At 56.4% G+C, this 27,861-nt stretch overlaps 4 protein-coding genes and 1 non-coding gene across 10 annotated transcripts; 4 read left to right on the forward strand and 1 right to left on the reverse strand.

Moving 5' to 3' along the window:
- The first annotated feature begins 2,234 nt into the window (after positions 1–2,234).
- FAM136A (family with sequence similarity 136 member A) lies at positions 2,235–6,060 on the forward strand. 2 transcript variants are annotated; one of them, XM_052806653.1, is made up of 6 exons: positions 2,235–2,351; positions 3,313–3,453; positions 3,586–3,824; positions 4,899–4,995; positions 5,405–5,529; positions 5,862–6,060. In XM_052806653.1, the coding sequence occupies exons 1-3, from the start codon at positions 2,265–2,267 to the stop codon at positions 3,772–3,774; spliced, it is 417 nt and encodes a 138-aa protein (XP_052662613.1). In that variant the 5' UTR covers positions 2,235–2,264; the 3' UTR covers positions 3,775–3,824; positions 4,899–4,995; positions 5,405–5,529; positions 5,862–6,060. The 2 variants fall into 2 exon arrangements, with proteins under 2 accessions (XP_052662613.1, XP_052662614.1); XM_052806654.1 differs by lacking the exon at positions 5,862–6,060 and having other exon boundaries at positions 4,899–4,921; positions 5,405–5,518.
- On the forward strand, positions 4,514–6,060 carry SNRPG (small nuclear ribonucleoprotein polypeptide G). 2 transcript variants are annotated; one of them, XM_052806657.1, is made up of 4 exons: positions 4,514–4,671; positions 4,899–4,921; positions 5,405–5,529; positions 5,862–6,060. In XM_052806657.1, the coding sequence occupies exons 1-4, from the start codon at positions 4,640–4,642 to the stop codon at positions 5,910–5,912; spliced, it is 231 nt and encodes a 76-aa protein (XP_052662617.1). In that variant the 5' UTR covers positions 4,514–4,639; the 3' UTR covers positions 5,913–6,060. The 2 variants fall into 2 exon arrangements, with proteins under 2 accessions (XP_052662617.1, XP_052662615.1); XM_052806655.1 differs by lacking the exons at positions 4,514–4,671; positions 4,899–4,921 and having other exon boundaries at positions 5,050–5,529.
- Positions 6,061–7,050: 990 nt separating this feature from the next.
- Positions 7,051–11,182, reverse strand: PCYOX1 (prenylcysteine oxidase 1). The gene is made up of 6 exons (XM_052806480.1): positions 11,055–11,182; positions 10,765–10,971; positions 9,975–10,149; positions 9,320–9,531; positions 8,870–9,022; positions 7,051–8,524 (listed from the first exon to the last, which is right to left on the reverse strand). Exons 1-6 carry the CDS (start codon positions 11,143–11,145, stop codon positions 7,866–7,868), a joined length of 1,497 nt encoding a protein of 498 aa, XP_052662440.1. The 5' UTR covers positions 11,146–11,182; the 3' UTR covers positions 7,051–7,865.
- Positions 11,183–11,263: 81 nt separating this feature from the next.
- On the forward strand, positions 11,264–11,334 carry TRNAG-CCC (transfer RNA glycine (anticodon CCC)). The gene has a single exon. It is a non-coding gene; the product is annotated as a tRNA-Gly (tRNA).
- Positions 11,335–11,628: 294 nt separating this feature from the next.
- TIA1 (TIA1 cytotoxic granule associated RNA binding protein) lies at positions 11,629–27,068 on the forward strand. Of its 4 annotated transcripts, XM_052806000.1 has the most exons (13): positions 11,638–11,836; positions 16,526–16,622; positions 17,092–17,190; positions 17,718–17,772; positions 17,945–17,977; positions 19,196–19,283; positions 22,881–22,956; positions 23,389–23,497; positions 24,008–24,103; positions 24,201–24,285; positions 24,912–25,035; positions 25,531–25,670; positions 25,927–27,068. In XM_052806000.1, exons 1-13 carry the CDS (start codon positions 11,811–11,813, stop codon positions 26,048–26,050), a joined length of 1,152 nt encoding a protein of 383 aa, XP_052661960.1. In that variant the 5' UTR covers positions 11,638–11,810; the 3' UTR covers positions 26,051–27,068. The 4 variants fall into 4 exon arrangements, with proteins under 4 accessions (XP_052661964.1, XP_052661960.1, XP_052661961.1 ...); XM_052806001.1 differs by lacking the exon at positions 17,945–17,977 and having other exon boundaries at positions 11,639–11,836; XM_052806003.1 differs by lacking the exons at positions 11,638–11,836; positions 16,526–16,622; positions 17,092–17,190; ... (1 more) ...; positions 17,945–17,977; positions 19,196–19,283 and adding an exon at positions 20,174–22,391.
- Positions 27,069–27,861: the final 793 nt, after the last annotated feature.

Genomic DNA, 27,861 nt, shown 5'->3' on the forward strand with positions numbered 1-27,861 from the left:
ATAAAGGACACTTTTTCAGAAAACTCGTCTCTCGGGCCTTTTTTGACAGTGGGGGGGGGGGAATATTTGCGAAGGACTTGCTGGGTCCCGGGGGCGGTTGCGGGGAGGGGGGAGCGTCCCCAGGGCGCAGAACTGATACCCCGGTGATGGTCTCAGCCCCGTCCCCCCACGTTTCCAGCCCAAACCGTGAAGCGAGGGGGGAGGGAAGGATGGATATCGGGGTTGATTCCGTTCCCGCTGCGCGGGGAGCAGGGTTGGGGGGGGGGGGTCCAGCCTTGCATCACGCTCAGGACCTCATAGCGGGGGGACACCAGCCCCAGCTGGGGCACGTCCCAGCCCCTGTCTCTGCGTGTCCCCCCCCGCCTCAGCCAGCAGCAGCAATCTGGGGACAAACACTCCCATTTCACAGCAGGCTTTTAGTCCCTTTTTTTTTAATATTTTGCCATTAACAACAGCGGCAGCCCTTGGGGGCGGTTGGGGGGGCTGCAACCCTCCGCGGCAGCGGCCGGTGGCACCTCCCTCGGTGCTGGTTCCCCCCCCGCCTGCAAACAGACATCCCCGAGGAGCCGGGGGGGGGGGCCATGCCCGGGTGCTGTGCCTGGGTGCTGTGCGGAGGTGGGGGGGTCGCGTGTGTGCGCACACCCTTTCCTCCGCACACCCACCGCCGGCCCAGCTGGTGAGCAGGTGCCGGAGCGGATATGGCCTCGCCGGGGCTGGAGGGGGGGGCCAGGCAGGCAGGCAGCGCCGATGTTCCCCCACCCATGGAGTCACAGGCTTCATCCTGCCCTATGAGCCCCCCCAACATGGTGTCAGCCCCCCCCCCGACCCAGCCTGGCCTCAGTGTGCCGGGCTGGGAAATGGGCTAAGGCGGGAGCAGGATAGTGCTGGGGTTGGGGGCGGGGGGGGCCCGGATTAGTCCGGAGCAAACGCCGCTGCTGCAAAGCCTGGCCAGATCCTGCCCCGCTCAGGTTATGGGGACGGGGGCGGCCATGGGGCTATTTTGGAAGCGGCCGCTGGCCCCCCCAGCCCTGTTAGTTATGAGCTGCTGGTTCTTCGCTGCGGGGTATAAATGGAGCAGGTTTTTTGGGAGAGGGGGTCGAGCCCAAACCCCGCACGGGTCAGGGCCGGGGGGCACGTCCCCGAACACCCCAGCAGTGCAGGGACGTGTTTGCAGGGAGGCAATGGGTGCCCTGCATGGGACCCGAAGCATTTGGGGGGGGGCCTGGTGGGGGTTGCACTCGGTTGCTTGGCCTCCGTGGCTGGTCGGCCGTAGCCCGGGGCTCTCGCTCCCTCCTGCGTGTTCCAGATTTCCCCCCCCCCCACGCTGCTGCCCAACCGGGACGTGCCCACCGCGACGGTGCCCGGCTCCGGGGCAGGATGGGGCCATGGGGGCTCGGCACAGCCCCGGCCGGGAGCTGGCTGTGCCGCGGGGCTGGGGGGGGCCGGGGGGGCTGGAAGGGCTCTGTAACGTCCCAGCCACGAATAACCCGGGTGGGGTAACGTCACCGGGGGCTTAGCTGGGCCCTTGCTGTGGTGTAGCGGGGGCCTGGCAGCGTGGTGGGGGCATTGCGTTGCACGGCAGCGTGGTGCGGGCGTTGCAGGGCAGTTGGGGACGCTGCATGGCGGTGCAGCGGCACATCGCGGTGCGGGCATCGCATCGTGGCGCGGGCATCACATCACGGTGCGGGCATCGCATCGTGGCGTGGGCATCGCATCGTGGTGCGGGCATCGCTGCGTGGCGCGGGCATCGCATCGTGGCGCAAGCGTTGCAGGGCAGCGCAGGCACCGCATCACGATGCAGGCATTGCATTGGGGTGCGGGCATTGCATCCCGAAGCGGCTGGGGTGCGGGCATTGCATCCCGAAGCGGCCATCGCATCGTGGCGCAAAGCGTTGCAGGGCAGCGCAGGCATTGCATCCCGGTGCGGGCATCGCATCGTGGCGCGGGCATCGCTGCGTGGTGCGGGCATTGCATCGTGGCGCAAGCGTTGCAGGGCAGCGCAGGCACCGCATCACGATGCAGGCATTGCATCGGGGCGCGGGCATCGCATCCCGGTGCGGGCATCGCGGCGCGGCGCGGGCATTGCTGCACGGTGCAGGCATTGCTGCATCGTGGCGCAAGCGTTGCAGGGCAGCGCCGGCGTCGCACCCCGCTGCCGCCCGCGCCGCCCCTCGCCGCGTGCCCGCGTCCCGTGCCGTGCCGTGCCCCCCCCCCCCGCCCCGGTCCCGCCCCCCCCCGCGGGGCGGCGCCGCGCGGGGCCCGGGATGGCGGAGGCGGCGCAGACGCGGGTGCAGGCGGCGGTGGAGAGCGCCGTGCGGGGGCTGGAGCGGGAGCGCATCCGCGGCATGCAGGTACCGGGGGCGGCGGGGGGGGGGGGGGGGCACCGGGCAGGGCAGGGCCGGGCGGGCTCCGGGCCCCGCGGGGAAACCGCCGTTGCCGGCCCCCCCCCCCCCCTTCCCCGCCCCACGCCGTGCGTGACCCACGTGTGTGCCCTGGGCAAGGCCTGCCCCCCCCCCCCCGTGCATGCCCCGTACAGCCCTGCACCCCCGGCCCCACACCCTTCTCTGTGCGTGGCCCTTACCCCCCCCCAGCGCGTGCCCTGTGCCCCCTAAATATGCCTTGTGCCCCCCCCAGCACATGCCCTGTGCCCCTACACACACGCCCTGTGCCCCCCCAGCGCATGCCCTCCCACACATGCCCTATGCCCCTAAATATGCCCTGTGGCCCCCCCAGCACGTGCCCTGTGCCCCCTAAATATGCCCTGTGGCCCCTAAAATATGCCCTGTGGCCCTACATATGCTCTGTGCCCCCCCCAGCACATGCCCTGTGCCCCCACACATGCCCTATGCCCACTAAATATGCCCTGTGCCCCCCAGTGCATGCCCTGTCCCCCCTACACATGCCCTGTGCCCCCCTAGCACATGCCTCGTGCCCCCTAAATACGCCCTGTGCCCCTATATATACCCTGTGCCCCCCAGCACATGCCTCGTGCCCCCTAAATATGCCTTGTGCCCCCCCCAGCACATGCCCTGTGCCCTTATATATACCCTGTGCCCCCACACATGCCCTATGCCCCCTAAATATGCCTTGTGCCCCCCCCAGCACATGCCCTGTGCCCCTACGCATGCCCTGTGCCCCCCCCCACGCCCTGTGCCCCCCCGCGCCCGGGCAAGCCGCACACAGCTGCAGGCTCAGGGCGCAGCCGGCTCCTCGCAGGGTGCTCCCACAAAGCCGGTGGTGGGGATTTGGGGGGGGGGGGTGGGAGGGGGTCGTCCCCGCAGGCTGCACCCCGCTGACCCCGTGTCCCCTCAGGGCGCCATGTTCCGGTGCAGCGCCCGGTGCTGCGAGGACGACACGGCCTCCATGCAGCAGGTGCAGCGATGCATCGAGCGGTGCCACGCGCCCCTGGCCCAGGCTCAGGCCATCGTCACCGCCGAGCTGGAGCACTTCCAGGTGAGACTGGGGGGGGGGGGTTGGACGGACGGACGGACAACCGAGGGGGTTGTATGGGGGAACCCGCTGACCCCACCGTGTCTCCCGTCCCGTCCCCCCCCCCCCCCCGTCTTCCTCACCCCACCCGCGCAGGATCGCTTGAGCCGCTGCACGCTGCACTGCAACGACAAGGCGAAGGACGCGCTGGAGGCGGGGGGCACGGAGGCGCGGGTGCGAGGCCAGCTCGACGCCTGCCTGGTCGCCTGCGGGGACGACCACCTGCGCCTCGTCCCCGCCATGGCCAAGAAGATGAAGGACAGCCTGGCCGCCCTCCAGCAGTAGCGGGGCGCCGGGGGGGGGCCCCCCCCCCGCCTCGACGCGCTTTATTAAAGGCGAGGTGCCACGTTCTAACCGCCCGCGGGTGCTGCGGGGTTTGGGGGGGGGGGGAACATGGAGGTCTTGGGTGCTTGCAGCAGCACCCGTGCTGAGGGGTGAGCCCTGGGCTGGCATGGGGGTGCTTGGGGGGGGGGGGGGGGGGCTGCCGCCTGTGCAATTTGGGTGATGCTCGTGCAGGTGCAGGGTAATGCGTGTGTGTGTGCAAAGTGGGGGGGGGACACACACACGTCCCCTGCTCGTCTGCTATATATTGGGGGGACGCTTGCGCACATGCGGGGGGGGGGGTGACCCGTGTTACGCGCTGCCAGTTTGGGGATGCCTGAGCGTTGCGGGGGCGGCCCCCACGCGTGTGCAAGGCCCGGGCCGATCCCCAGCAGCCTGCATGGCGTGGGGCGGCCCCTGCAAGGCACCGAGGGACCCCTGTGCCCCACGCACGGCGTGGGGGGTGAGCCCCGCGGGTGTGCAAGGCACGGGGTCACCCCCCCCCCGCCATGTGCGTGCACAGCGTGGGCCGTAGCGCCTCGTGTAGCCCCGCCCCGCCCCGCCCCGCCGCGCTTTCCGGCCCCTCCCTCCTTCCCCCGCCGCGCCGCTACTCGGAGGAGTGCGGTAGCGTTCCCGCGGGCGTTGATTGGCCGCGAGAGGCGTCGGGAAAGGGGAGGGGGCGGGGAGGAGAAGGGCAAGGCGCGGTCGCTATTGGCTGGCGGAGGAAGGGGTGGGGTGGGGGCGGGGTGAAGTTACGCTGCGCGGCGCGGTGACGTCAGAGCGCGGCGCGAGCGGCAGCGTGAGGGGCCTGGTGGGCTGTGGAGACGCCATGAGCAAAGCGCACCCGCCCGAGCTGAAGAAGTGTGTCCGGGACCGGGATCGGGGACCGGGACCGGGGAGGCGAGAGGGAGGAGGGAAGGGAGAACACAGCCGCGGGGCCCGCCGTGATCCGCCGGTATCCCGGCGTGCACCGCGGGCGCCCCGGTGTCATGGCGGCGGCGGCGGGTGGCGGGGGGGGGAGGGGGTGTGGGATGTTTTTCCATTTCTTTCCCCGCCGGTGCTGACCAGCCGCCGCCATCTCGTTGCAGGTTCATGGACAAGAAGCTGTCATGTGAGTGCCGGCCGCCCGGAGCTGCTCCCGGCCCTGAGTTGATTTTGCCGCGTGTGTCTGCGCCGGGGCGTGGGGTAAAAGGGCTGCGCGGCCGTGGGGGAGCCCCCAGCCCTCCCCCCGTGTCCGTGTCCCCCCTTCCTCGACCTCCTCATCCCCCCTCCGCAGGGCGGTCTGCAGCGGGGGGGATACGCTGGCTGCCTGGGCTAGCGCTCCTGCCCGGCGAGGAGCGGGCCCACGGTAGTTTCAGGCTTCAAAACCCGTTAATTTGGGGCCAATATTAATTTAAAATTCGCATTCCTAAACTCTCAGGGCGGTCGTTTCTGACCACGCTGGATGCGGCGCTCTGAATGCTTCCGATTAACACAAAGACCTTCCCTTGTCGCGGCCCCCCGCTCGGTTTCCGAGCTGCGGGTCCGGTGAGGAAAAAACCCAAACGCTGGCGTTGGGCGGTCTCCTTCTTTAAACGGGCTCCGTTTCTTGTAGTGAAATTAAATGGCGGCCGACACGTCCAGGGGATATTGCGGGGCTTTGATCCCTTCATGAACCTCGTCATCGATGAGTGCGTGGAGATGGCGCCGGGGGGACAGCAGAACAATATCGGCATGGTGGTGAGTGCCGCTGCCGCTGCAACAAGTGGAGGGTGACGGGTCCCGCACCGGCCCGCAGCCGTAGCTGGCGTGTCTGTAAAACGAGCTCAATTCTCAGAAGCGGACGTGTTTGTTTACCGCAGCAGCGCGGAACAATCCGCGGGGTTTTAGAGTTAAAATCGGTCGGCGTTCACCCTCACGGGGGAATTCACTGCAGTTTTTTGGCGCGGCGTCAGCTTTGGAGGAAAATAAACTGGGGGGACGGGATGGGACGGGACGGGACGTGCGGCGCTGCAGAGCGGTGGGTAACGGCGTGCTGCGTCTCACCGGCTGCTCTGAACTTTCGCTTTTAGGTAATACGAGGGAACAGCATCATTATGCTGGAAGCCTTGGAACGAGTATAGCGCCGGAGAAACCTGTGTCGTTACTGGCCGTGACAAGACCTAACCCACCTCTTTTGTTTACTCATTGAACCTGCCACAGGGCATCCCTGAGCATAAACTTATTTTTTTGTTTTGTTTTGTTAAATAAATTTTGTAATGGTTGACGTAACTTGTGTCAGTCGTACTTGCTTTTTTGGGTAACGGGGCAGCTGAAGCGCGCTGGTTCTTCAGCGCAGTGGGGGCGGTTGTTAATTCTGCTCCCGATAGTTTTAGAGCTCTGGGAAGGCTTTCGGGAGGCTTAATTTATTGAAGTGGATGCTAAATCGGCGCCGCCTTTGGTGTCCTTCCCTTTAGCATCTTGGAAAGAACAAGCTACAAAGCTGTGTCGTGTTTGTTCAGTGGGTTATTGGCTCTTAAGTGGGAGGAAAATGGTAAAATTCCCCTCTGCGAAGAGCGACGTAGAGTATTTGTGCCAAGCTGGGCTGCCTGAAAGTAGGTTTTTTTTTTTTTTTTTTTTTTTTAATGATGATTTTTACTCTTATTTCTGCATCACGGAGTTGTGGTGCAGGAACCAAGGCCTGTGGGGGCTGAACTGGCCCGAAGAAGCCTTTGAATCTTTCTCCTAAATGGGAGCCAGGCAGAAACTGGCCTTTTTTTGGTTTGCTTTTGTGAGCAAATGAGCTTCCACTTACGGGTCCCTGTTGACAGAGATGGTCTTTTTTTGTCACTGCGTCTTTAATACAGAGGTGCTAAGCGCTTTCTCAAGCACCACAAAGGTAGAACGCGAGCTTTGGGCAGAGCTCAAAGGGTTTTCTCGGAAAATTTGACAACCGCTACCTGGAGTGAGGGCTACAGCCCTGCCGTAGGTGCGTGCCACGACCGAGCGTCTGTCCGACACCAGGAGCACAAACCCTCAGCTTGCTTTTCAGAGTTCCCTGACCTGGCGCACGGAGTGCCCCGCAGCGGGAAGTCTGTTCCGCTGGGATGGAAAGCGTTTTGCGGGGGGGATAACGCGAGCTGTAAGTACAATAATGTCTTTTTTAGCTTTTTATCGCTGCTGCGTCCACGGCGGCACAGCGGGGATGCGGCTGGACGACGAGATCTGTCGGGTGGCTGAGCACAGAGCAGCCGTATGCTACCTCAAGGCAACGGTGCCAGCTTCCTTTCCAAACGGTGTGTTAGTTTTTATTTGTAACGGCAATATTCAGACACGGTCGAGGTATCGCAGCGCTATTAGATACAGTCAAGGGAGACAATGTTCTCACAAAAAGGGTTTTTACCTACTCAAACCTAGCGGTGCCCCGCTGCAGCGTCAGGTCGCCTAAATTATTAACTCTTTCAAATGTTGACAAAGCGAAGGACATGGGTGTTTTTGCTCGCTTACCGCTCGTTTCGGCAACGCGTGCGCTCCCAGCAGACCAGCTGCCCCCCGCCACCCCCCTGTAAGCTACACTACTTGTTCTGGAGGCAAATTACGAACGCAGCCCCAATTTCCACTGCGCTAGTCCCGCCCCAAGGAATAACTGCTTGATACGCCTTTCAGAAAATAGCTGAGGCAGAGAGATTTACAGTCCAGAAGTTGATTTTCCCTGCCTGAAACAATGTCCAGAGAGGGAAAGCGACGTGCGCGGGTTAATCACAGTGATGCAGATCCTGAGTTTGGCAGACTCCTTGCCGTGGAGGGCACTTTCGGGGTCAATATGGCATTTAAAACTTCTTTTTTGATCTCACTTAGGGATAGACAGAGGATTTTGTTTGAGGCAGGGTCAGCTCCCTTGGGAAAGCTTCCTCCGCCTTTTCACTGCTGTTCTAGTCTGTCTTGAGCTGGCTGGGTGCCTCCTTTTAGGGAGTAAGCAAGGAGTTCCTCGTTCGTTAGCTTTAATCGTGGCTAAACGGTTACACTACGCGATCCGTATCGCCGGAGGTTGTAGTGCGGACGCTCCCGCGAGCACCCAGCCGTGGGCTCCCCGGGGCTCAAAGCTCCGTTTTCAGCTTCTCGTGCAAATCTTCCTGGTCAATCCTGTCAGCGTTCCCGTACCACCGGTGGTAAGCGAGCAGGGCGGCGTTTTTGGCTGCGATGGCGCTCATCTCCATGGCGCTCGCGGCCCGCTCGATGCCGTTCAGGTAGTAGATTTTGTCGTGGAGGATGACGGGAGGGCATTTCTCCGGGGGGCTGTAGTGGGGGTACGCCAACCACTTCTTCACTTTGACGGAGTCGTAGGAGGAGAAAAGCAAGTTAAGCTGCTCTTTGGTGAGCACCTCCTTTGAAAACACCTTCCAGACGGCCGACTGCAAGGGCAGCTTTCCTTCGCCGCCCACGTCTTCCACGGGAGACACCACCCCCAGGCTATTGATGAACAATTTGGGATTCTCCGTAGTGAAGATGGCACCAAAATGAAAGGCGGATGGGTCCCGGTAACCAAAGAAGGAGGTGTTTAAGCGTCCGTGCACGAACGTCGTGACAGTCTGGTGGTAAGGATTTGGGAAGTCTGGGACAGGAGGGTCAAAGTTCTTGAAGGTGATGTTGGCCATTTTGCGGCTCAGCGGAGCAGCGATGACAACGATGTCATACGTATCCCCCGTTAGTCCCGACGTAGTGTTGTAAGTGACCTGGTAGAGCTTCACCGGGTCCCCTGGGGAGAAGAGCTCGGTTATCCCACTCCGTGGCTGGAGGGAATCCCCTTCGTTCCCCTGACAAACACATCAGGCTTTTAAAAACGCCATCCCGTTTAGGCTGATTATGCCTTTTTGCAAGCTGAAGTAGCTTTATAAACTCGTCCCAGCTTAGCTGAGGGAGCGCTGTGAGCTGGGGCTTTGAGCAGAGCCCAGTTTTCATCTTAAAAGACCAAGGAAGACCCAATCTGTTGCTTCGGTCCGCCAAGGGCTGCAGCCGAGCAGCGACGGAGGCCAATGTCGGTCTCCAGCTGCCGGAGCTTGCCGTTCCCCTCCCCGCCAAAGGGAAAGCAAACCCAACTCACCTGTGGGTCTGGGTCTGATTTTTGGCTCTATAGACAAAACCGTACCAGGGATAACTTCAGCTTTGGAGGCGTAGATAAGGCCAGTGCAGACAAGTTTGTTCCCCCCTTTTACCGACCAAAGGCCCGACTCCACCCCTGCCAGAGAAACGGCACCTACAAGGAAACCACGTTCGTTAGAGCGGCTTGTTCGGCGTCATTCTGTAGGGGAGCATTTGAAACAGAAAGTGGAAAATTAGGGGAAAAAAACCCATCCCTTTGGGGCACAGAGCTTGCTGAAGGCCAGGGCTAAGCAGGTCGCGTTAGCCAGCACTTTGTCGGAGTAAGGCGGTAACCCAGCGTGGGAGGTACTGCCGCACGGTACCAGCCCAGGGAGCAGGAATCCCAACACGCGTGAAGAGGACAAGGTCCGTGGGACAGACGTGGTGGGAGGTTAACCCACGAAACGCTCACCTACGAAACCATTGATGTTGACGCCTTGCCCATAATTGACTCTCATGGCCGGACAAACCATCTCATTTATGAACTTATGGGAGAAGCCGGCTTTCTGCATGGCTTCGTCGATGGTTTGGTTCAGCATGCGGATGAAGTCGTTCCCTCCGAGGGCGTGAAGCAGGCGCTCGTTACTGCTGAAGGCGTAGTCATGCGTCTGGTAGCGATAGATCCTTTAACCGGAGATAAGAAATAGGTGTTCAGTCGCTGTTAATTCTCTTTGTTGCCCTCGGAAGCTGCGGAGGATCTCACAGCGTGGCTCCCGAGAGCCTCGCAGCCCTTTGCGGGAGCAGCAGGGCATGTGCTTCGAGCCAAGCCCTAGCCTAAGCAGTACCTGCCTAAGTAGACCTGGACCTTCATTACGCGTTTACTGGTCTTTCCTAACAAAAGCACTTTTTGCACAGTTATGAATTTAATTCTCTTATCGCTTATCTCGATCTTTTTCCGTAGAAAAATGATTGGCAACAGAGAGAGGACAACCGGAGACTCCTTTCTCAATGGCGATGGGATGATTTCACTGATTTTTCTTTTTTTTTTTTTTTAAACTCGGCAGCAGGTTTCGCGCCTTTTCCCGCAGCTGCTTTCCCACATTTTTCCTTACAGGGGCCCGACGTACCGCATGAACTTGTCCAGGACGTCCTCCACCCACATGTACATTCGCAGGGGGTTGAGCCCGTAGTGCCAGAGGAGCTTGAGAAGGTTGACGACGTACCAGCTGCTCTCCTCGAACACGAACTCCTCTCCGTTATAAATGCCTACGAGGCTGCCGTGTGCTGGGGCAACCGAGAGGCCTTGAGGAAAGGGGTAAAAAAAAAAAAGAAAAGGTAATTTAATGAAAGGTAGAGCTTGCGTCAAGCCAAACTATATTACGCCTCAATTTTAACTTCCCGAGACAACCCAGCTTTGCGTTGTTAAGGGTGAGCAATTAAAGATCGGATCCCCAAGACGTGGAAAGGGGAATTAGTTCTTGACCGGGAGCCAGGTAGTTATTTGCGGTGACTTTTGGACCTTTACGATGGGATTAATGCATCCCCTGGGGGGGGGGGGGGGGTCCACCTTCCATCGGGATGTGGGTCTCCTTTTCCCGGGGCTGGGGTACCACAGGGGGATATTGGGGAGGGATATGGAGGGGGAGGGATATTGAGGGGGGGATATTGGGGGGTATGGAGAGGGAGGGATATTGAGGGGGGGATATGGGAGAGGGATATTGAGGGGGGGATATGGGGGAGGGATATGGAGGGGGGGATATCAGGGAAGGTAGGGGGGCAACCAAGGCTTGTTCTTTACGGGGATGTCCCCCCAGGAGAGCGGGAGAGCCGGACCCAGAGCATCCCTGGGGGGGGGGGGGGGGGGGGGTGGTTTTGGGGTGGGGGGATGCCGGGGGGGTGGGGGTGGTCCCCACTCACCCAGCTCCTTGACGAAGTGCTTCATGTGCAGGTTGAGGGGGTGAAGGACGGACCCCCCCGCCTCGTAGCCGGCCCCCTCCACCTCCAGCGTGGCCAGCCGGCCGCCCACCGCCGCCTTCTCCAGCACCTCCAGCCGCACGCTCCTCCCGAACTTCTGCCGCAAGAAGTAGGCGGCCGCCGCGCCCCCGATCCCGCCGCCGACCACGGCTGGAAGAACCGGCACCGGCCGTCAGCGCTGCCCCCGCAGCACCCCACGCCCACCCGCCCCGCCGCCGCCGCCGCCGCCATACCGATCTTCCCGGGGGCATCGCGCTGCGGCCGGCGGCCCGGGACGGGCGGGCAGAGAGCGGCGAGGAGCAGGAGGAGGCGGACAGCCGGCATGGCGCTGGCTCGGCGGGCGGGGCCGCCCTGTCAGCTGGTTCCCGCCGCGGCGGACGGCGGGGGGGGGGGGGGGGCACCGGCAGGGCCATGGGGGCGGGCGGGGAGAGGCCAGTCAGCGGCGCCGCTGGTGTAGTGGTATCATGCAAGATTCCCATTCTTGCGACCCGGGTTCGATTCCCGGGCGGCGCATAACTTTTTTTTTTTTTTTTTTTTTTTTTTCTTTCTCCTAAACCCTGCTTTTAAATCCCTTGGGTTTATTTTTCCCGCCCCGCTGGCGTGAGGAAGCGGCAGGGCCGTTCCCCGCTGTCACCGGGGGAGGCTTGATCGTTACCGGGAGGAAGGGATGGGGGGGGGGGGGGGGTGGCCTGCTGGCAGCGGCGGGGCGCATGCGCGGCAGCGGGCGGGAAGCCGCATCCGGAGGTGGCGCGTCTCCCCCCTCCCTCCTCCCCCCCCCCCCGAGGCGCATGCGCGTTGCCGCCCCCTCTCGGCCGGCCGGGCCCCTTCGCCCGCCACCCGCCATCTTGCGAGGACCATTGGGGTTATTGTCCGCCGCTCGGGCTCGGCGGGGCCGGCGGCTCTCGGGCTGCCCAGGCGCTGACGGGGGCCGCGGGGCCGGCTCGGCGTGAAGAGCCGGGGCGGGGCGGGGGCGGTCCGGCGGCGGCGCCATGGAGGATGAAATGCCCAAGACCCTGTGAGTGGGGAGGGGGCGAGACCGCCTATTGTTCCCGGCTCCGCGGGGAGGGGCGGCCCGGGCTCCCCTCACGCACGGTCCCTCAGGCCCGGGCGACGCGATCGGGCCTCCGCGACGGGCAGCGGCGGTCGCCCCGGCCCTTCAGCCGCCTCCAGTGACAAGGAGGCGCGGGGGCCCCGCCCGCCCTCAGCCCTGCGGGACACCGGGCCCCGGTTCCCCTCACGGCGGGCCGGCCCCGGGGGGAGAGCCCGGCCGGGGCCGGCCCCAGCCCCTCCGCCCGTGCCCCGCCATGCCTGTCCCCTGCGTTGCTTGCCAGTGGTGTTCACCGGCTTTCTGTCCGTCCGTCCGTCCCCCCCCCCCCGCCGCCCCGGGGCTTTCTGCCGGGCCTCTCCGGCTCACATCTGGAGGGAAGGGGTCTGGGGAGATGTACACACACCCCCTTCCCCGTACTTGCTCCGTGTACGTTTTCGCGAGGGTCTGGCTGAATTTTGCCATTTCTGGGTTGTGTTAGCACCGTCATCTCACCGCGGCGGGGGGTGTGGGGGGGGTGAGGATGGGGCTGCCCTGGCCTAGCAGCTGGATGTTCAACAGCTTGATGGAAATAAACGGGGGGGTGCCCGTGAAATCGGCGCTTGCCCCAAGTGTTTAAAGCGTGCTGCGAGCCTGTTATTTCCCGAGGAACTAATCGTAGCTGTAGGGCAGCTCCTCGCCTCGCTGAAATCATAAATGGGCTTCCTTTAATTACAAGCCGCTTTCCTGGCGGTGTTCGGGCAGCTGACGCCCGCCGCTGTCAGGAGGGATTTGGACTTTGGCTCGGCTGTTGCTCCTGCAGCCAGCTGTGTGTGAAAGGCGCAGGACAGCTCCTGTCCACATCTTATTCGTGCGTTTCTCTCCTTTTCTCGGGCAGGCGTGATCTGGAGTGGTTTCCCTCGTTCAGCCTGGGGAAATCACAGACTCCAGTCTTCCACCTCTGCGTAAGCTTTGATCCCTGTTTCAGTGCAGGAGTTGAGAGGAGGACAGACAGGAGGGAGAGGGAATCTTTCCAAGGCGAGGGGAAAGTTTTGCCCGTGGACAGTGGCTGTACCTGCCCCGAGGGTTGATAAATGACTTGGCCGAGTGACTGCAGGAAAACAAGACTCTTACGTGACTTACGCCAGCTCCTCGGGCCCAGGCTTTCCGGAGCGGTAAACACTCTGTCCGCCTCCCTGTGTGTACGATCCCGTTGTCTTTCTAGTGCGTGCATTTTTGGAACTATTCTTGGCGTCTGCAAACATGGGTCAGACCTGTTGGCATATTTGCATGTTTGTTTAGAAAAATGTTTCTCCCGCCCCCGTCCCAATGACATGGTTGTCTGGAGTCTAGTGGTCTTGGCCGTACACGGCATATGCTTAACAACGCAGTGAATTATCTGACCTTGAGCACGTGCGGCTCATTGCACAAATACGGCCAGGCTTCTGAGCTACAGAACCGAGCGTTGAGCAACGTACCGAGAACGGCATTTCTCTTGAATCGCTCCGAGTGACTTTCTCAAGTCATATGGAGGATTGTCACAAGCTGAACTCCACAGATTGGGTTTAGAACGAGCAGCTTGAAGGAAGAAAAAGCAGCTAAAAGTAATCTCTTTCCAGCTCGGGTCTGAAGTGCGTGTTAAATATTTGCTTGCACGAGGATTTCTGTAGGTAGTGCTACAGGAACCCCATCTGGACGTGGGTTACGGGGCTCCCTCCTCGGTTCCGTTGTTTTGCTGCGTCGTGAGGGGCCGCCAAAGCGGTCTGCAAGCCGTGTGCCTTTTCCTTTAGTTCCTTTAGCACGTTTTAAGTCGTTTTTCCGGAACAGATTCCAGACGTTTTTGGAAGTAACTGCTTGGTTTTGCCATTTCCACGTAACCTGTTTCTTTGAAGGGAGGTGTTAGAGCCTTGGCGTTTCGAAGCACGTTGGGAGCTGTATCACTTATGTCAATGATTTCCTGGATAGGCAGCTCATTTTCACGTCGCCAGTGACCTTCCTTGAAAGCCACTCTTCAATGATAGAGATTATAAATTTGAAGAGCGATTCCAAGGCAGACGGTGGTTTTGAATCTACAAAGACCTCCTGTTTGTATTTTTCATAGAAGTGCGTAGGTGCTTATGGAACACGTGTACTTCTAATTTACTTTGTGTGTCTAAAACGATGCAGAGGTGCTAACACCCAATAGTTGGTATTCCTTTTCAAGAAACCGTCTACCGATCAATGTGCGGTGAGTAAATGGAGTTGTCTGCCTAGGTTGCCTTGTATAGTCCTTCCTCTGCAGAGGAACGTCGACCGACTCATTAATGAGAATCCAACTAGCAGGAAAGAGAGGGATGGGAAAGGTGCGGGAGACGACAGAACCGTCACACAGGAGAGATCTCCTCCCGTATTAGCTGTCCCTACCTGGCCGGGTCACCTCGGCACTCGGTTATTTCTTGTATAACTGGTCCGGGACAAGGTCCAGGTGTCTTGGACCTTGCCCGCGTGCCAGCTACACGGAAGGAGAGCTGCGGTGGAACTCCGTGGAAAGGTTCGGATGGTCCAACGCCTTGAGTGTAGCACGGAGAGAGTACATCAGGGAAAATAACACGGGGATTGTTCCTCGGGGGGGAGGGGTGTTACAGCTCTGTGTTTTTCCCATCCGTCTTGGCACACGGTTGATAGTATCGCAGGACTTTGTTGTAGTTTGTCAGCTAGTGGATTGGAGAAACCCCTCCAGACTTGCTGGCTGCAGAGAGCGGGCAGCAGATGTACGCAGCTACGGGTAATGAGGTTACACTGACAAATAACATGAGGAAAAACGCTGCTGAATTTGTACGACGTTAAGCTGTTTTTCTGAGTGACCGATGTGCTTTACGATTCCCCCCTCCTTTTTTGAGTCTTTTGCAGAAGGCTCGTGTTCTGTGTTACCGCTTGCGTGGCCGTTAAGGGATGTCTTGACCATGTCTGTGCATGAGGAGCTCAGATTTGGTTTTACCTCTGCGTGGAAGCAAGTAGGTCAACATCTAGTATGCAGTTACACATACTCTCTCTGTGTGTGTCTGTACACGTGTATCTTGCTGCAATTGATCCTCTGGGGACGCGTTTTGAAAGGTCTGGCCACGCAGATTCGTGGGGCCGTCGGAGATTGCTTACCTAAATCCTGCTTTTTTCAGCTAAATCCGGTCGTAAGGCAGGGAATGTTTCAGGAGATGCCTGTCTGATTATCGGGGTGAAAATCCAGCGTGAGTGCAAAGGTCAGGGTCTAGGCACCCTGTCTAGGGAACCGTCGGTCACAAACAAACCATTAATAAACTTAGACCTAGAAGGTGACGTGCGACTCTCATCGGTTTAGTGCCTCAGCTTATTTATTATCCAAATGGCGATGATATTTTAAAAAAGAGAGAGAGGGGGGGAAAAAAAGAAGTCTCGCCGGTTATGACTCTCAGTTGAACTTGATGCGGGGTGGAACGTCCCAGTGTTATCGAGCACAAAGTTAATGGCCTTAACAAAGTGCACTAAACCCTCCTCTGTTTAAGGAAACCTCCTCAGAAGCGCAGGAATTACTCGCTTTGTTGAGCGAGAGGATGCCTGTGACGACCCGGTTCTGGTGAAGCACGTGTTGGTTTTAAAAAGGAGTACGACTCTGACTCCTGCCTAAAATAGTTGTTCAGATTATTAGTACACAGCTCGCCGGGTCATTCCTGACAGAAAAACAGAGGCTGTCTGTCTTGTTCCCCCGTTCTCTCCTCTGCTAAGCCAAATATTGGAAGCGCGTCCATCTCTTCGGGAAGGCTGTTCGCAGCCTTCTGTCAACAGAAGGAGCACGAGAAGTCCCCGGTTTTGCCACCTTGTTGTTTTCTTACGACATCTTTGCAACTCTTGCACCGAGACGGGGAGGATTGCTGATTTATTGGTGCGGTTTCAGCGGCACAATTCCGTTGAGGTTCTCGTTGCAGAGGCCGCGGTTTGCCACGTAACGTTCCTTTGCGGAAGGGTGCTGCCACACCTTCGGAGCTGAGGTTTCTCTGTGTGCTTTTTTTAAAAATCCCGTGACTTGGGCTTAACAGCAACAACAAAAAAACTCCACCTGTGGGTCGAGGATGATCTTCGTCGCTGAGAATGCCAAAATCCCAAATCGGAGCAGGGGTTCGGGTTCCGTTGGCGCTTGAGGAGGCTGATCCTTCCAAATGGAGGAGGACGGGGGAATGCCCACACTTGAGCACCTTTGCCCTCGGTCGTTTCAGGCAGATGAGTCCTTTTTTAAAAGGAACTGACTAAGTATCGTGTAGCGTGCTTGCTAAACACCAGCTCGAGCTACTCGGGCAGCTAGGGAAATGGCGCTCGGTGAAAGATGGCTGCGTATGGTTATCAGAACTGCCGTTTCTGTACGTGGAAATCCATTTGGTAGGTCGAGTTGTCCGTATCTGGCTTTCTGTTCAGCTTTGAACCGGGGCGCGATTTTAGAAACGCAGGCCTCGGGTGGGACTGAGGACAGGCGCTGTCACTGCCCGCCGTCACCGGCCGATTTCTGCCCCGTCGCTGCACGAGCCGGGATATAATCCTGCGGCACGCTTCGTTTCAACGTCCTAACCTGGCGGGTTGGGTGTTGGGGGAACGACTTCGGGCCGCGTTTGCTCGGTTACCGACGAGCAGACTGGAGCGTCAGGGTGGCTTCTGACTGTGTATTTGATCTTATAGGTACGTGGGGAACCTGTCCAGAGACGTGACCGAAGCTCTAATCCTCCAGCTGTTCAGCCAGATCGGACCATGCAAAAACTGCAAAATGATAATGGATGTAAGAGCCTTCACCTGGTGATTTTCACGTTTCTTGTAGCTCGTGGCTTTGGGTCGTGCTTGCGTGTTTCGGAATTCCGCTGGAAACGTGGCGTGACCACGTTAAAGGGCCGCAGTAAGGCTGGAGATGACAGTCGCGTACTTTTGGCATCGTTTCTGCCTCGTACCTGACGTTAAATTTAAGGCTGTGTGGATATTGTGAGAGGGAGCGAACAGGTTAATATACGCGGGTGTCGTAGATGAGATTTGGAAAGTTCTTTGCCATGCTTTTACCTTTCTAAAGCAGAACTGAAACCTCCTGGGGCATTGTTGGGGCATTGTTAGCGCATTGACTGCGGTCTCTGCGTAGAGTAAAAAAGCCTATCCGTTTTGAGACCTTTAGATGTAATGAATAAGGAGCTGAGTAGAATAGCGGGAGTGTGGTTTGAAGAGGTTTGTATCGGTAATCCTTTGTTTCTTTCTTTCATCAGACAGCTGGAAACGATCCGTACTGTTTCGTGGAGTTCTATGAGCACCGGCACGCGGCCGCAGCGCTGGCTGCTATGAACGGCCGGAAGATAATGGGTAAGGTAAGCTGTCATGTCTACAGGGTGAGTTGGAGTTGAAAACGGGCTATCTCAGATGGCGCGGGTGAAATATCACTTGAGATGAAATGGGTATGCTGCAGACGTTAGACGCTTCGTTTGGACGGAGGTCTTAACGTGATGTGACCAAGAAGAAAAGCTGTTCAGGCTGTTATAGGAAGAATGCAGAGGGAGGGGGGGATGTAGAACTGGGAGGGCTCAGAGGCGGCAGGAGTAATGAGGATTTTAACTCTGCCGACCTTATCAGGACCGTGTCCCTCTCTCCCAAGCCCTGCAAAAAACCGCGCCCGAGCAAACCAAATCTCCAGACCAGATCTGGTTCCCATCTTTGCTCTTAAGCAGCGAAACACGGTTTGGAAGAATGAACTCTCTCCCGAGAAATGGGTCCTGAACTTGAGCTTTCGCCCCAGACTCGCACGTCTGGTGCCCCTGTAGCGTCAGAATGAAGCGCTGGAGGCATCTGAGCTTAGTTGGGGTTTGCGTGATCTAACGTGAGCGACTGATGTTTGCAGGAGGTCAAAGTGAACTGGGCGACGACCCCCAGCAGCCAGAAGAAAGATACCAGCAGTAAGTGTCGCTTAACGCTTCGAGTACGTGTTTGATTTGTACGAGTAGTTTTTAAACGTAAACAGTAAGCATCGTACAGTTATATGCAGTAATGTTTTGATCGTAATCCTAAGATATTATTTAATGTGTTTGTGTTAATAAACTTAAGAACAAATCTAATCTTTGTCATCAGGTAGTACCGTTGTCAACACACAGCGTTCACAAGGTAATTGTATCTTCTTAAACATAAAATGAAATCTCTCAAGGGTATTCACTAACCACCTGGAGCTATGTATGGGGTTTTTGTTAGTTATGAATTTATTTTTTGTGGAAAGACTTCCCTTTTGTTTCCCTATAGCATCAGAAAGTGATCTAGCGTCCACCGTTCAGTTCTGGTGCTAATCTCTGCTATCGAGGCAGAACGGTTGGCTCCCCGTGAGGCTGCAGTATGCGCTCCTGCAGGCAGGCTCCTCGGGAGTACTAGACTTTTTCCAAAATTGGGCTCCACGGCTCATGGCGAGCCTGCGGATTGCTGCTTTTCTCGGCAAGCTTTGCATTTCCGTAGGCCGGTGGGGCTAAACTACGTCGGCATCCGAGTGGACTCGAGAGTCTCGTACCTGCTGTAGTACAAATAAGTCTGCATATTGCTAGGATGGTATGCGACGCGTTGTTTGATTGTAGCAGAAAACTCCTTAGATACAGGACTTCTGTTTCTCTTTGGTGCCTGTTTTTTATGGCTCTGACATAAGTTGAAGGGATTACTGTTTCCATTCTGTTGCCTTCAGTCTTAGTTCACTTGCACGTGGATTCGCGTACGTTGAATTCACGTGGATTCACGTGGCGTATTGGCTGGGCAACCGAAACTGTTGGCTTTTGAGAGCTCAAATGCTTTACCAGCAAACTGTTGCAATGCAAGGTATTTTTTTGATTTGTTCTTTACGACCTACGGTGTTAACCCGGACGTTGTGGCTAGGTTCAAAATACGTCCCGCCCTAGAACGAGCGTTACTCTGCGCTTCTCGAGGGGGCCAGACGTTTCAGCTGATCGGATTTTGAATAGCTAGCGATCTGCCGTGTCAAAGCTTAACACGAGCGTACGGAGAGAAAGATTTTCTTGTAGCCTCGGCAGATTAAGTAAATAGTTTAAGACTTTGTACGGTAAATGCCGACTGGTCTTAAAAGCGGTTTGTAAAATACAGAATGTAAATGCCATATGTCACTGTAGTAGCCTTAAAATCGCTGACTTTGTAGCGCTGCCAAGCAAAGGATCTCTTAGGAGCGGCAGTAAATTCTGTTTTATAGTAAACGCTAGTCTTTGTGTAGTTTTTAATAATAGCTGGAGAGCCGTGCTCTGTGAGATCGCTACGCTCTGTGCGCGTGTGCGCGCGCGCGTTCAGGGGCCATCTTCAAACGTTAAAACCCTTTTTTCTCTTTTTCCCAAAAAGACCATTTCCATGTCTTTGTCGGAGACCTCAGTCCAGAAATTACAACGGAAGATATAAAAGCAGCTTTTGCGCCATTTGGAAGAATATCGTAAGTAATTTCTTAGGGCAAATAAACTAAAAGTTATCTCTCCTAAATGGAGGCAGCCTTATGTTTCAGTAAGTAAAAAAATGAGAGTTGTCACAGTGCAGGAATACTCATTCATCTGCTCATGCAGCGACTTGAGTCTGAACGGCCAGGCATTAAGTGGGGATGTGTAACCCGAATTCCTTTATAGCAGTTTGTTCTGCTCTCCTAGAGAAGTTGCATCCAACTTGCTTTGGTTTTATACTCCTTGCCTCGTTTGGCAAAGCAACGCTGGAAAAAAATTGACTCCTAAACCCTGGGGTTTGCATTTCACTGGTCCTCTCGGCGATCAGATCAGCATCACGCTGTACAGTTTGTGACCGAGTCCGTTTGCACGTCCACGTCTTGAGAGGCTTTGGATTTTTTGTTAGCCGTGGTGTGCCGGCCACCGGTAGCCAACGTGTTTTTTGCCCTTAAATTCCCACGTCCCGCAAAATGAACCTTTTTTAGCACGAGACTCGTTGGGGCAGCCGGAGGCTGCAGCTAGAGCGGCCTCAGGGCGTCGGGCACTGGGTCAGCGTAAGCCCTTGACCCGAAGGGCTCGGCCAAAACCGCGGGGCATCTCGGGTCAAGGAGTCGCGCTCATCCCAGCGGCGCAGAGCGACGGCGTCGCAAGCGAACGCGTTAGAAACGGGGAACGGCGCTGGCAGCTCTCCGCCCGCCAGTTTGTTGTATTGAGGGTGTAGCAGAGTAAGGAGCGGTTCGTTCATTCCATCCTCCAAATGTAAACCATTAATTTTCCTTGTAGTGTTGTCTGTACTGGCCATTGAAGTTTCTTGATGGTGATGTAAGAGAACATAGAGTGCTTTGGAGTGTTGTGTAGTGAAGCATTTAATTGAAGTAAGTTTGGTTTTTGTTTTTTTTTTTTTCCCCTCAGAGTCCAGTGTATTACTCTCTTAAATGCCAGCTTGATTTCCTCTTATGATAAGGTTTAAAAAAAAAAAAAAAAAAAGTGATCTGAATGTGACTCGCTTCAGACAACTCTAATGCTTGACTGCATCTTTTGTGTAATTGTCATCCAGGAAACGCAGAGGGTCGGACTCCTAAGGAGAGTCAATTTATCCTCTGGCCAAATGCGGTCTGGATGGAAGGGACGAGGGGCTCTAAAGCAGAGCTGAACCGGAATGAGCGCGGAAGGGAGGCAGTAATAGACGGCCGCGTAGGTGGGACTGCGGTGGAGCTGTGAAAGAGAGTTTCCCCTAACTGAGTCAGCGCTGGGTTTCTGAGGCGACGGTTCAATGGACGGTCGCCTTTAACAAACGACCCCCCCAAAACCACAAAACCCCTCCCGAGCCTGAAGCAAAAAGTAACGTCTGAAAGTCAGCTGGGGGAGCGTAAAATCACAGCGAACATCGGTCCGCGGTCCGTATTTCTGGGGCCGTGCCCGTTGTCCCGTCTTTTCTAGAAGAGCTTTTCGGACGCAGAGCCTTTGCCGTGTGGCGGTGGCGACGGGGAAGGGGGAGCGATGCTCTTGCTTTTGGGGCACTCGCCGCACGGCTGTAGAGCTAACACGCGGAAAACGCGCGGTTTGCCCTGGCTCGAACTGACTGTCCAAAGCAAAACTCGGTTCTTTTCCTCCCACGAAAGTAGTAGATTAAGAATGGTCCCCGTAATGACTCTTTTGAAGTCTGGCTCCAAAACCGAGGGGTTACGTAAAGCCGAGGGGACCTCGATTTTCGACTTGTTGAAATTTGACCTGAAAAAACGTTGCTGCTGTCTCTTAAGTGGTCGAATGAAGTTACTTGACTTTACCTGTTCCTCGTCAGTGACTAGTTTCTGCAAATGTGGTGCTAATGGAATATTTCCTGATATTTTAATTTTTTTTTTTTTTTTTTTTTTTTAACGTTGTCTTTGTTGGTGCTAAACTGAGCTTGTTGTTAACGACACCGAGGTTGAACTACTGCATGATTAGCGCATAAGAAATTTTGGTAATTCTTTGCATCTGGATTTTTTAATCACTGTAAAAGCGCACTTTCATTGTGGTTTCCTTTTATGCTTGCTGTACGCATGTTTTCACTTGTTCTCAAGTCTTTATTTTCAAAGTTTTCAGTTGAGGGTAAGTAGAGATGAGTTTTTCCCCCCCTCCCTCTATAGGCTCTTCAGAGCAAACCGATCCAAGCTTACCAAAGCGGCTCTTCTCAGGCAATTTGTAACGTACGACCCAAATTCTGACCTAACCCGGGAGGGGGGAGATTAAAAAGGGGGAAGGGGCGGGTCTCACAAAGAGGAAAGAAATAACATTTCCGCCGTAGCTTTGGGAGAGGTGTTTTCCTCGGGCCTTCGGCGACGGCGTCGGCGCCGTGGGCTAACCTACGCCAGAATTAGGCTTACGATGCGGCATTTGCAGTTACTGTAACGGCTTAAAAAAAGCGAGCGTAACGAACCTTGTCCTCATTGTGACTTTTCCGGCCGGTCTTGGAATGCTAAATGTTGTGCACACGTTAACGCTCGTTTCTCTGAACCCTGTTATTTTATACAGCCGTAAGTTACATTGCATGACCTTCTGACTGGTTTTATGTTGTCGTTTCTGTTCTTTTTAATGCCTGCGTGTGGGGGGCAAAGGAGGGGAGGAGAGGGTGGCCCGTACGCGAGAGCATCTCGCCCCTCGGCTAACTTGTACGCAAATTGCCTGAGAAGCGCTGTAGAATGGCGTTCCACGAGTGGGGTTTAGCTCTTGTAGCTGGGTTCTCTTTTTTAACTCAATCTCAAATAATAGGGCTCTGGTTATTTTGCAGAGTGTCTCTGAAGAATGGACAGAATTGCCATGGCTAACTACAAGCTACAGTTCACAGTGGACAAACGTTGTAGTTTTCTTATTTACTTTTATAAATATTTTTTTTGCTTTTGCTTTTTTATATCTTGTAGTTTCCAATCAGTCCTGTATGATTGCTGTTGTACAAATGCAGTTTAAATGATGTGTAATATGTAGTTTAAGACGTGAATGTTTCGGTGTTTTCTTTTCTTCAATAATTTCTGAAAATGTCAATCTCTCAAAATTTACAGCTGCCCACAGTCCAAAAAGGGGGTAACGAATTGACCCGAGAAAATTAAAGAATTCAGTTAACAGGCGACGTATGCCTTTTAATTCCTATCTTTTTTTCATTTTTTCTATTTAATATTTTGAATGAGTAGGTAGAATGTGTTGGCAAATAGCGAGTTTAAAAATTGCATGGTTAAAGAGAGCCATTCAGCTAATGTTAGTCAGCTACGTGCCTTAAGTGATTCTTTTGAATAGCTGCTTTGACCATGCTTTGTGTCTTAACAGTCTGTAAAAGCATTTTGAAGCGGGAGCCGACTGTCGTAAAGTACATACGTTTGTTAGAGAAGCTATTGATTTGCATGTTTACACAATTAAGTTTAATTTTGCTACTACCTGGCAAAGCGTTAGTAAAGTTCTGTTTAGAAATAAGCCTTTTGCTTTGACTGTGTTGCTGGTGCAATAAACAGTTGACGTTAGTCAAGGTGAAACATGAAAATAAGCTGTACGCGTGACTCGAGTTGTCGTTTTTAGTAAGGTCGTCTTTTGGCGGCGCTGAACTGGCTCTCGTTTCTGCTTTTTAGAGACGCGCGTGTGGTTAAGGACATGGCAACGGGAAAATCTAAAGGATACGGCTTCGTTTCCTTCTTCAATAAATGGGTAAGCTGCGGCACGGTCTCGAGCGCCCCTGAAAAGCGGACGGGGGGAAGGAATACCGTCGGTCCCGATCTCCGTCCGGCTTCGGTTTCCCTGCCTGCCGAGGGGGAGGCTTTTCTCTCCGTTCGTCGAGACGCTCTGCTGTCGCTTTAGCGTTTCTAAAGCACGTGGCGAGCGACGTCCGAACGAGCGACGTACAGACGTGACGGAGCGACGATACGTCCGGCGTGTATCGAGAGGGTCTCGGGCGCGCGCGGGGAGGCCCGACGGCGTCCTTCGTGCCGCCTAAATCCGCTTCTTTTGAAGCAGGATTTCTTTTGGCACGCGGCGAACGTCGGGCAGGGTGGGCGCGCGGCGATTTCATTCGTTTGGCTCTACGGCAGAAGGAGGAGATGCCGACGGTGGGGTTTTCTGCTCTCCCTCTCTTGTGGACAGGACGCAGAGAACGCGATTCAGCAGATGGGCGGTCAGTGGCTCGGTGGAAGGCAAATCAGAACGAACTGGGCGACGAGAAAACCTCCGGCTCCAAAGAGTACATACGAATGTAGGTTCTCGATCGTTTGCGTCTCTGCAAACGTCCCGCCGCACCCGTGAGGAGGAAGAGAAAAGGGCGCGCTGCGAGCCTTGGAGACGGCGGGAGGAGGGAAAGCGGGCGCTAAAGGCAGGCGAAGGCTCTCTCGAAGAGCTTCACGCCTCCTGAATAAAGCGGCTTCCTTCGCTACGGCGACTGTATTGCCGCCGCGGGGCAGCGGAGGGGGGGGGATTCTGTCGGCTTCTGCACGCTCGGGTTGGAAGCTTGCTTTCTCTCTAGGCAGCCAGGGCGAGCTCTGGCTTTTTAACTTTGCTCCCTCGCTTTTGAGGCTTTGCGCCGTGATACGAAGCGGGGACCGTGTCAAAGAAAGCGTTTCCGTTGGAGAGGTCTTAAATCGGGTATATCGGACCCGCCTGATAGGCGTTCGCAGTTTGCGCTCGACATCTCGTGTGCCCACCAGGATTAGAATTTCTACACGATGCGTGTCCGATCCACTGAAAAGCTCTGTAAAATCTCTTTAAGCAAACGCCAAACAGCTGTCTTACGACGACGTGGTCAATCAGTCCAGCCCGAGCAACTGCACCGTGTACTGCGGAGGTGTTACTTCGGGACTGACAGGTATCGTGGCTTCCAGCTACCGTCGCGTTGGACGTTTCTGAATAACTCCGCGGTCGCCTCATTTCGCCGCTCTGTTTGTGTTTGCTTCCTGCTCCAGAACAGCTAATGCGCCAGACCTTTTCTCCCTTCGGGCAGATCATGGAAATTCGCGTCTTCCCGGATAAAGGCTACTCCTTCGTACGGTAGGCTGTCGTGCGGTTTGCGTGTCGACGGATTTAACGAAAATTGCGGGTTCGGACGCTTTTGGTGTCGGCGGAGCGCGGGTGGGCGTATGCCGAGCTGGAGGGTATGCTTTGCGGCGGCCCTCTCGGACCGCAGCCTGATCTGAGGAGGGAGTTAGCGGCTTGTGGCGCTTTCGGCAGGAGCGGGAAAAAAGCCTTAAACCCGGTCGCAAGCGGCGTGGTGCCCGTCGTCGTAAGAGATCTCTCTCTGTTCCTCTTGCGTAATTTCACAGTGGCGTTACTGAGGCAGACGGTCGAGTTTTAGAGTCTTTTTCAGAAGCGTCCTCGTCTCTCCGGTGCGTGCGGCTCCGCATAATAGAAAGGAATTGTAAATTGACTTGCTCTCCTTGCTGCTGAATTTTCCCATTTGTTTAGGGAGAGTTAGGACACCGAGACGGGAAAAGTGACCGTAGCCTAGCGGTCCCTGCCGCCCGCCGCGGGGGCGACAGGAGGAAGTTTCTGCCGTCGGGCCGGCGTTCGCCCGGAGCCCAAATCCATGCCGAGCTAGCGGGGACTCTCTCGGGGTCGCTACTGGCCGCGGCTCACCGAGCGAGTTGTTTATATCGGCACGACTTACGTTTCGACAGGTTTAATTCTCACGAGAGCGCGGCGCATGCCATCGTTTCCGTCAACGGAACAACTATAGAAGGACACGTAGTGAAGTGCTACTGGGGCAAGGAGACGCCAGACATGATCGGTCCGGTCCAGCAGGTCAGAACTTCTCCTCTGCTAAAGACGGTGGCTTTGCTAACGAGTCCTTGCTAGAAACCCGTCAAGCGGCTGTAACGTCTGCGCGCGTGCCGGTTGGAGGCTTGGTGTCGCGCGCCTCGCCTGCCTCACGGCTTCCTTCGTCAGAGCGTGCGTCTCTGAGGCGCAATCCAAGCTAAAAGCTTTCTCTGGCGCGAAGGCGGCCGGAGCTGCCGCTCCCGTTCCCTGGATCTCTGCCGACGGCCGCGTCGTTGACCGGGGCGGGGGGGGGGGGGGGGGGCGACGGGTCGCTCTGGTAGTGAGAGGCTCGCCGACTCAAAAGGGGCGCCCGACTGAACGTCCGCACGGCCGTTTCGGCGTCGTTTTAGCAAGCAGACTCGTAAGCCCGCCTCAAAGACGGACTCGGCGGCGGGGGGCGGGGGGGGGGGCGTCTCACGAGCCGACGTAAATCGCCCCTTCCTCGGGCGCCGCTTAACAGCCGGGTGTTTGCTCTTGCAGAACCAGATCGGCTACCCGCCGGCGTACGGGCAGTGGGGCCAGTGGTACGGCAATGCCCAGATCGGCCAGTACGTGCCCAACGGCTGGCAGGTCCCCGCCTACGGGATGTACGGGCAAGCGTGGAATCAGCAGGGCTTTAAGTGAGTATTTGGGCTTTTTGTGACCGTTTTCCCCGCCCTGGGGGAGGCGACGATCCGAGGCGGTAGCGGCGTAAAAGCTGCCGAGACGTTCCGGTCCTTCGTTACTTGGAGATTTGGGACGGGGAGCGCGCGTACGCGTCCCGGACGGCGCCGTGCCGAGAGCGAGCCCGTCAAGTTCTCCCTCGTTACCCGCGCGTTTGCCTAACGAACTGTTTTTTTCCACCCTCCCCCCCCCCCCCCCCCGCCTCGCCGACAGTCAGACGCAGTCTTCGGCGGCGTGGATGGGCGCCAACTACGGCGTGCAGCCGCCGCAGGGGCAGAACGGGAGCGTGATAACCAACCAAACGGGATACCGCGTGGCGGGCTTCGAAACGCCCTGAGGAGGAGAGGACTCCGAAAGCGGCGGGCTGGAGCCGTTGTCGACCGGCAAGATTTATCGGATCAAGCGTCGGATGCGATGTATTTATTTGAGAGGGAGAGAGAAACGAGGCGGGGAGGGGGGGGGAAGCATTTTTAATCATGAAATTGTCATCCGCATTGTTTTAAAAAAAAAAAAAAAAAAAAGAAAAAGAAACAACAAAAAAAAAACGAAACACAAAACAAAAATCACACGAAACGAGATGCTGGATGTCTGCCAACTTTTGCCTTCCTTTTCCTCCTTTATGTGTTTCTCAAGATCCACGTTTTTGAAACACAGCAAATGCAGGGACTACTGCCGCTGAAAAACGGGGGCAGCAAATTGCACAATGTCAAACCGTTTTTGTTTTTCTTTTCTTTCCTCGGAAGTCGCGTGCCGTTCTAGTTTGCATTCCGAACGATTTAAAATGTATTATAAACCGTTGTACAAAAAAAAAAAAAAAAAAAAAAAAAGAAACAAAAAAAACCCAAGAAGCCAAAAGCGTGTGAATCCTGAAGCCGCCGCGTCTTCAGCCTTTGCACCCTCTGTTTTAAAAGAGCCTCTTGTATAAAGCCTCCGTCTCCCCGCTTTTGTTACACCGGGTTTTTGCGACGATAAATTATTAGTTTACATCGTTTTTTGTATCTCAGCGTGTTTTTCAGGGTCGTCTTTGCCGTACGACGGGGAAAGGGGGACGCCCGGCGGGACGGCACCCGGCCCCCTCCCCTCCCCCCCCGCCCCCTCGGGAGCGAGGATTTCCACCCTGGGACAGCGAAAATCCTGTTACTGACGTGTGACAAATTCCTACGAACCGGCCGGGTTGTTGTGTCTTTTTGGGGGGTTTTGGTTTTTGGTTGTGTTTTTTTTTTTTTTTTACCGATTTCTACATTTACATGTACTGATTATGTAAAATATTTTAGCAAATTAATATTTTGCACAACCGTTAGCCGCCTTTGTACGTTTCCTTATTTAAAGGTGGGAGGCCGAGTCCTTTGACGCGAGTTATGCCTCAAATCGTCCTTTTTTTTTTCTTTCTTTCTTTTTTGCGTGTGGACGTCAGATACCCGCTCTGGTCCTCTGGAAACGCGAAGCTCATCCTCTCTTGGGATTTAATAATCGTAGAAAAATTCCCCCCCTCTGCTGGGTCGTGCTGAGAGTCCGTTTCACCCGGCTAGCGGAAGGCGACCGCAGCTTTGCAAACCGGGTCTTTTGCAACGTTCGGAGGCCAAAACCGACCTTTTCTGTCCTACCTCTTGACCAGCCTTCGGAAAAAAAATGAAGGGGAAAAAAAAAAAAAGGGAAAAAAAAAAAAACAAAATCGAAGCTCGTTGTGTGCTCTCTTTTCTTGTTCCGTGTCCCCGCGGCCGGCTCTCGCCCTCCCCGGGCCGCGGCGGGCGGGAAGGGAGCGGCTGCTGGGGGAAATTTGGGGGGAAAAGGGCCCGAATCGAGCAAATCTGGCCGCAAGCGCGCCGCGGGGGTCGCTGGGAGGTGGAGTCCGCGGAGGCGCCGCAGCGCGCCTGCGCGCTGCGGCGCCTCCGCGGACTCCACCTCCCAGCGACCCCCGCGGCGCGCCACGTGACGTCGTCTGACCAATGAGAGCGAGCGAGCGGGCGCCATGGCGGAGGCGTGGGGCTGAGGCGCCCTCGCGGCGGTGCGGGCAGGAGCGGGGGGCGCGCGCGCCGCCGCCCAGGTAAGGGAAGGGGAGAGGCCGCGCCCGCGGGACAGGAAGTGACATCAAGGGGGCGGGGAGGATGCTGGGAAACGGCGCGGCGGCGGGAGGGGGGGGGGGGCGCC

The sequence above is a fragment of the Harpia harpyja genome, chromosome 13, assembly GCF_026419915.1.
Source record: "Harpia harpyja isolate bHarHar1 chromosome 13, bHarHar1 primary haplotype, whole genome shotgun sequence".
Taxonomy (NCBI): domain Eukaryota; kingdom Metazoa; phylum Chordata; class Aves; order Accipitriformes; family Accipitridae; genus Harpia; species Harpia harpyja.

Coding starts and splice junctions, on each gene's coding strand:
- FAM136A (XM_052806653.1), top strand. CDS start 2,265: ATGGCGGAGGCGGCGCAGACGCGGGTGCAGGCGGCGGTGGAGAGCGCC. Junction 2,352..3,312: donor AGCGCATCCGCGGCATGCAG/GTACCGGGGGCG, acceptor GTGTCCCCTCAG/GGCGCCATGTTCCGGTGCAG. Junction 3,454..3,585: donor CCGAGCTGGAGCACTTCCAG/GTGAGACTGGGG, acceptor CCACCCGCGCAG/GATCGCTTGAGCCGCTGCAC.
- SNRPG (XM_052806655.1), top strand. CDS start 5,269: ATGCTTCCGATTAACACAAAGACCTTCCCTTGTCGCGGCCCCCCGCTC. Junction 5,530..5,861: donor AGAACAATATCGGCATGGTG/GTGAGTGCCGCT, acceptor TTTCGCTTTTAG/GTAATACGAGGGAACAGCAT.
- PCYOX1 (XM_052806480.1), bottom strand. CDS start 11,145: ATGCCGGCTGTCCGCCTCCTCCTGCTCCTCGCCGCTCTCTGCCCGCCC. Junction 9,532..9,974: donor GTCCTGGACAAGTTCATGCG/GTACGTCGGGCC, acceptor CTCCGGTTAAAG/GATCTATCGCTACCAGACGC. Junction 9,023..9,319: donor CAACATCAATGGTTTCGTAG/GTGAGCGTTTCG, acceptor GTTTCCTTGTAG/GTGCCGTTTCTCTGGCAGGG.
- TIA1 (XM_052806000.1), top strand. CDS start 11,811: ATGGAGGATGAAATGCCCAAGACCCT. Junction 11,837..16,525: donor GATGAAATGCCCAAGACCCT/GTGAGTGGGGAG, acceptor TTGATCTTATAG/GTACGTGGGGAACCTGTCCA. Junction 17,191..17,717: donor GCCGGAAGATAATGGGTAAG/GTAAGCTGTCAT, acceptor TGATGTTTGCAG/GAGGTCAAAGTGAACTGGGC.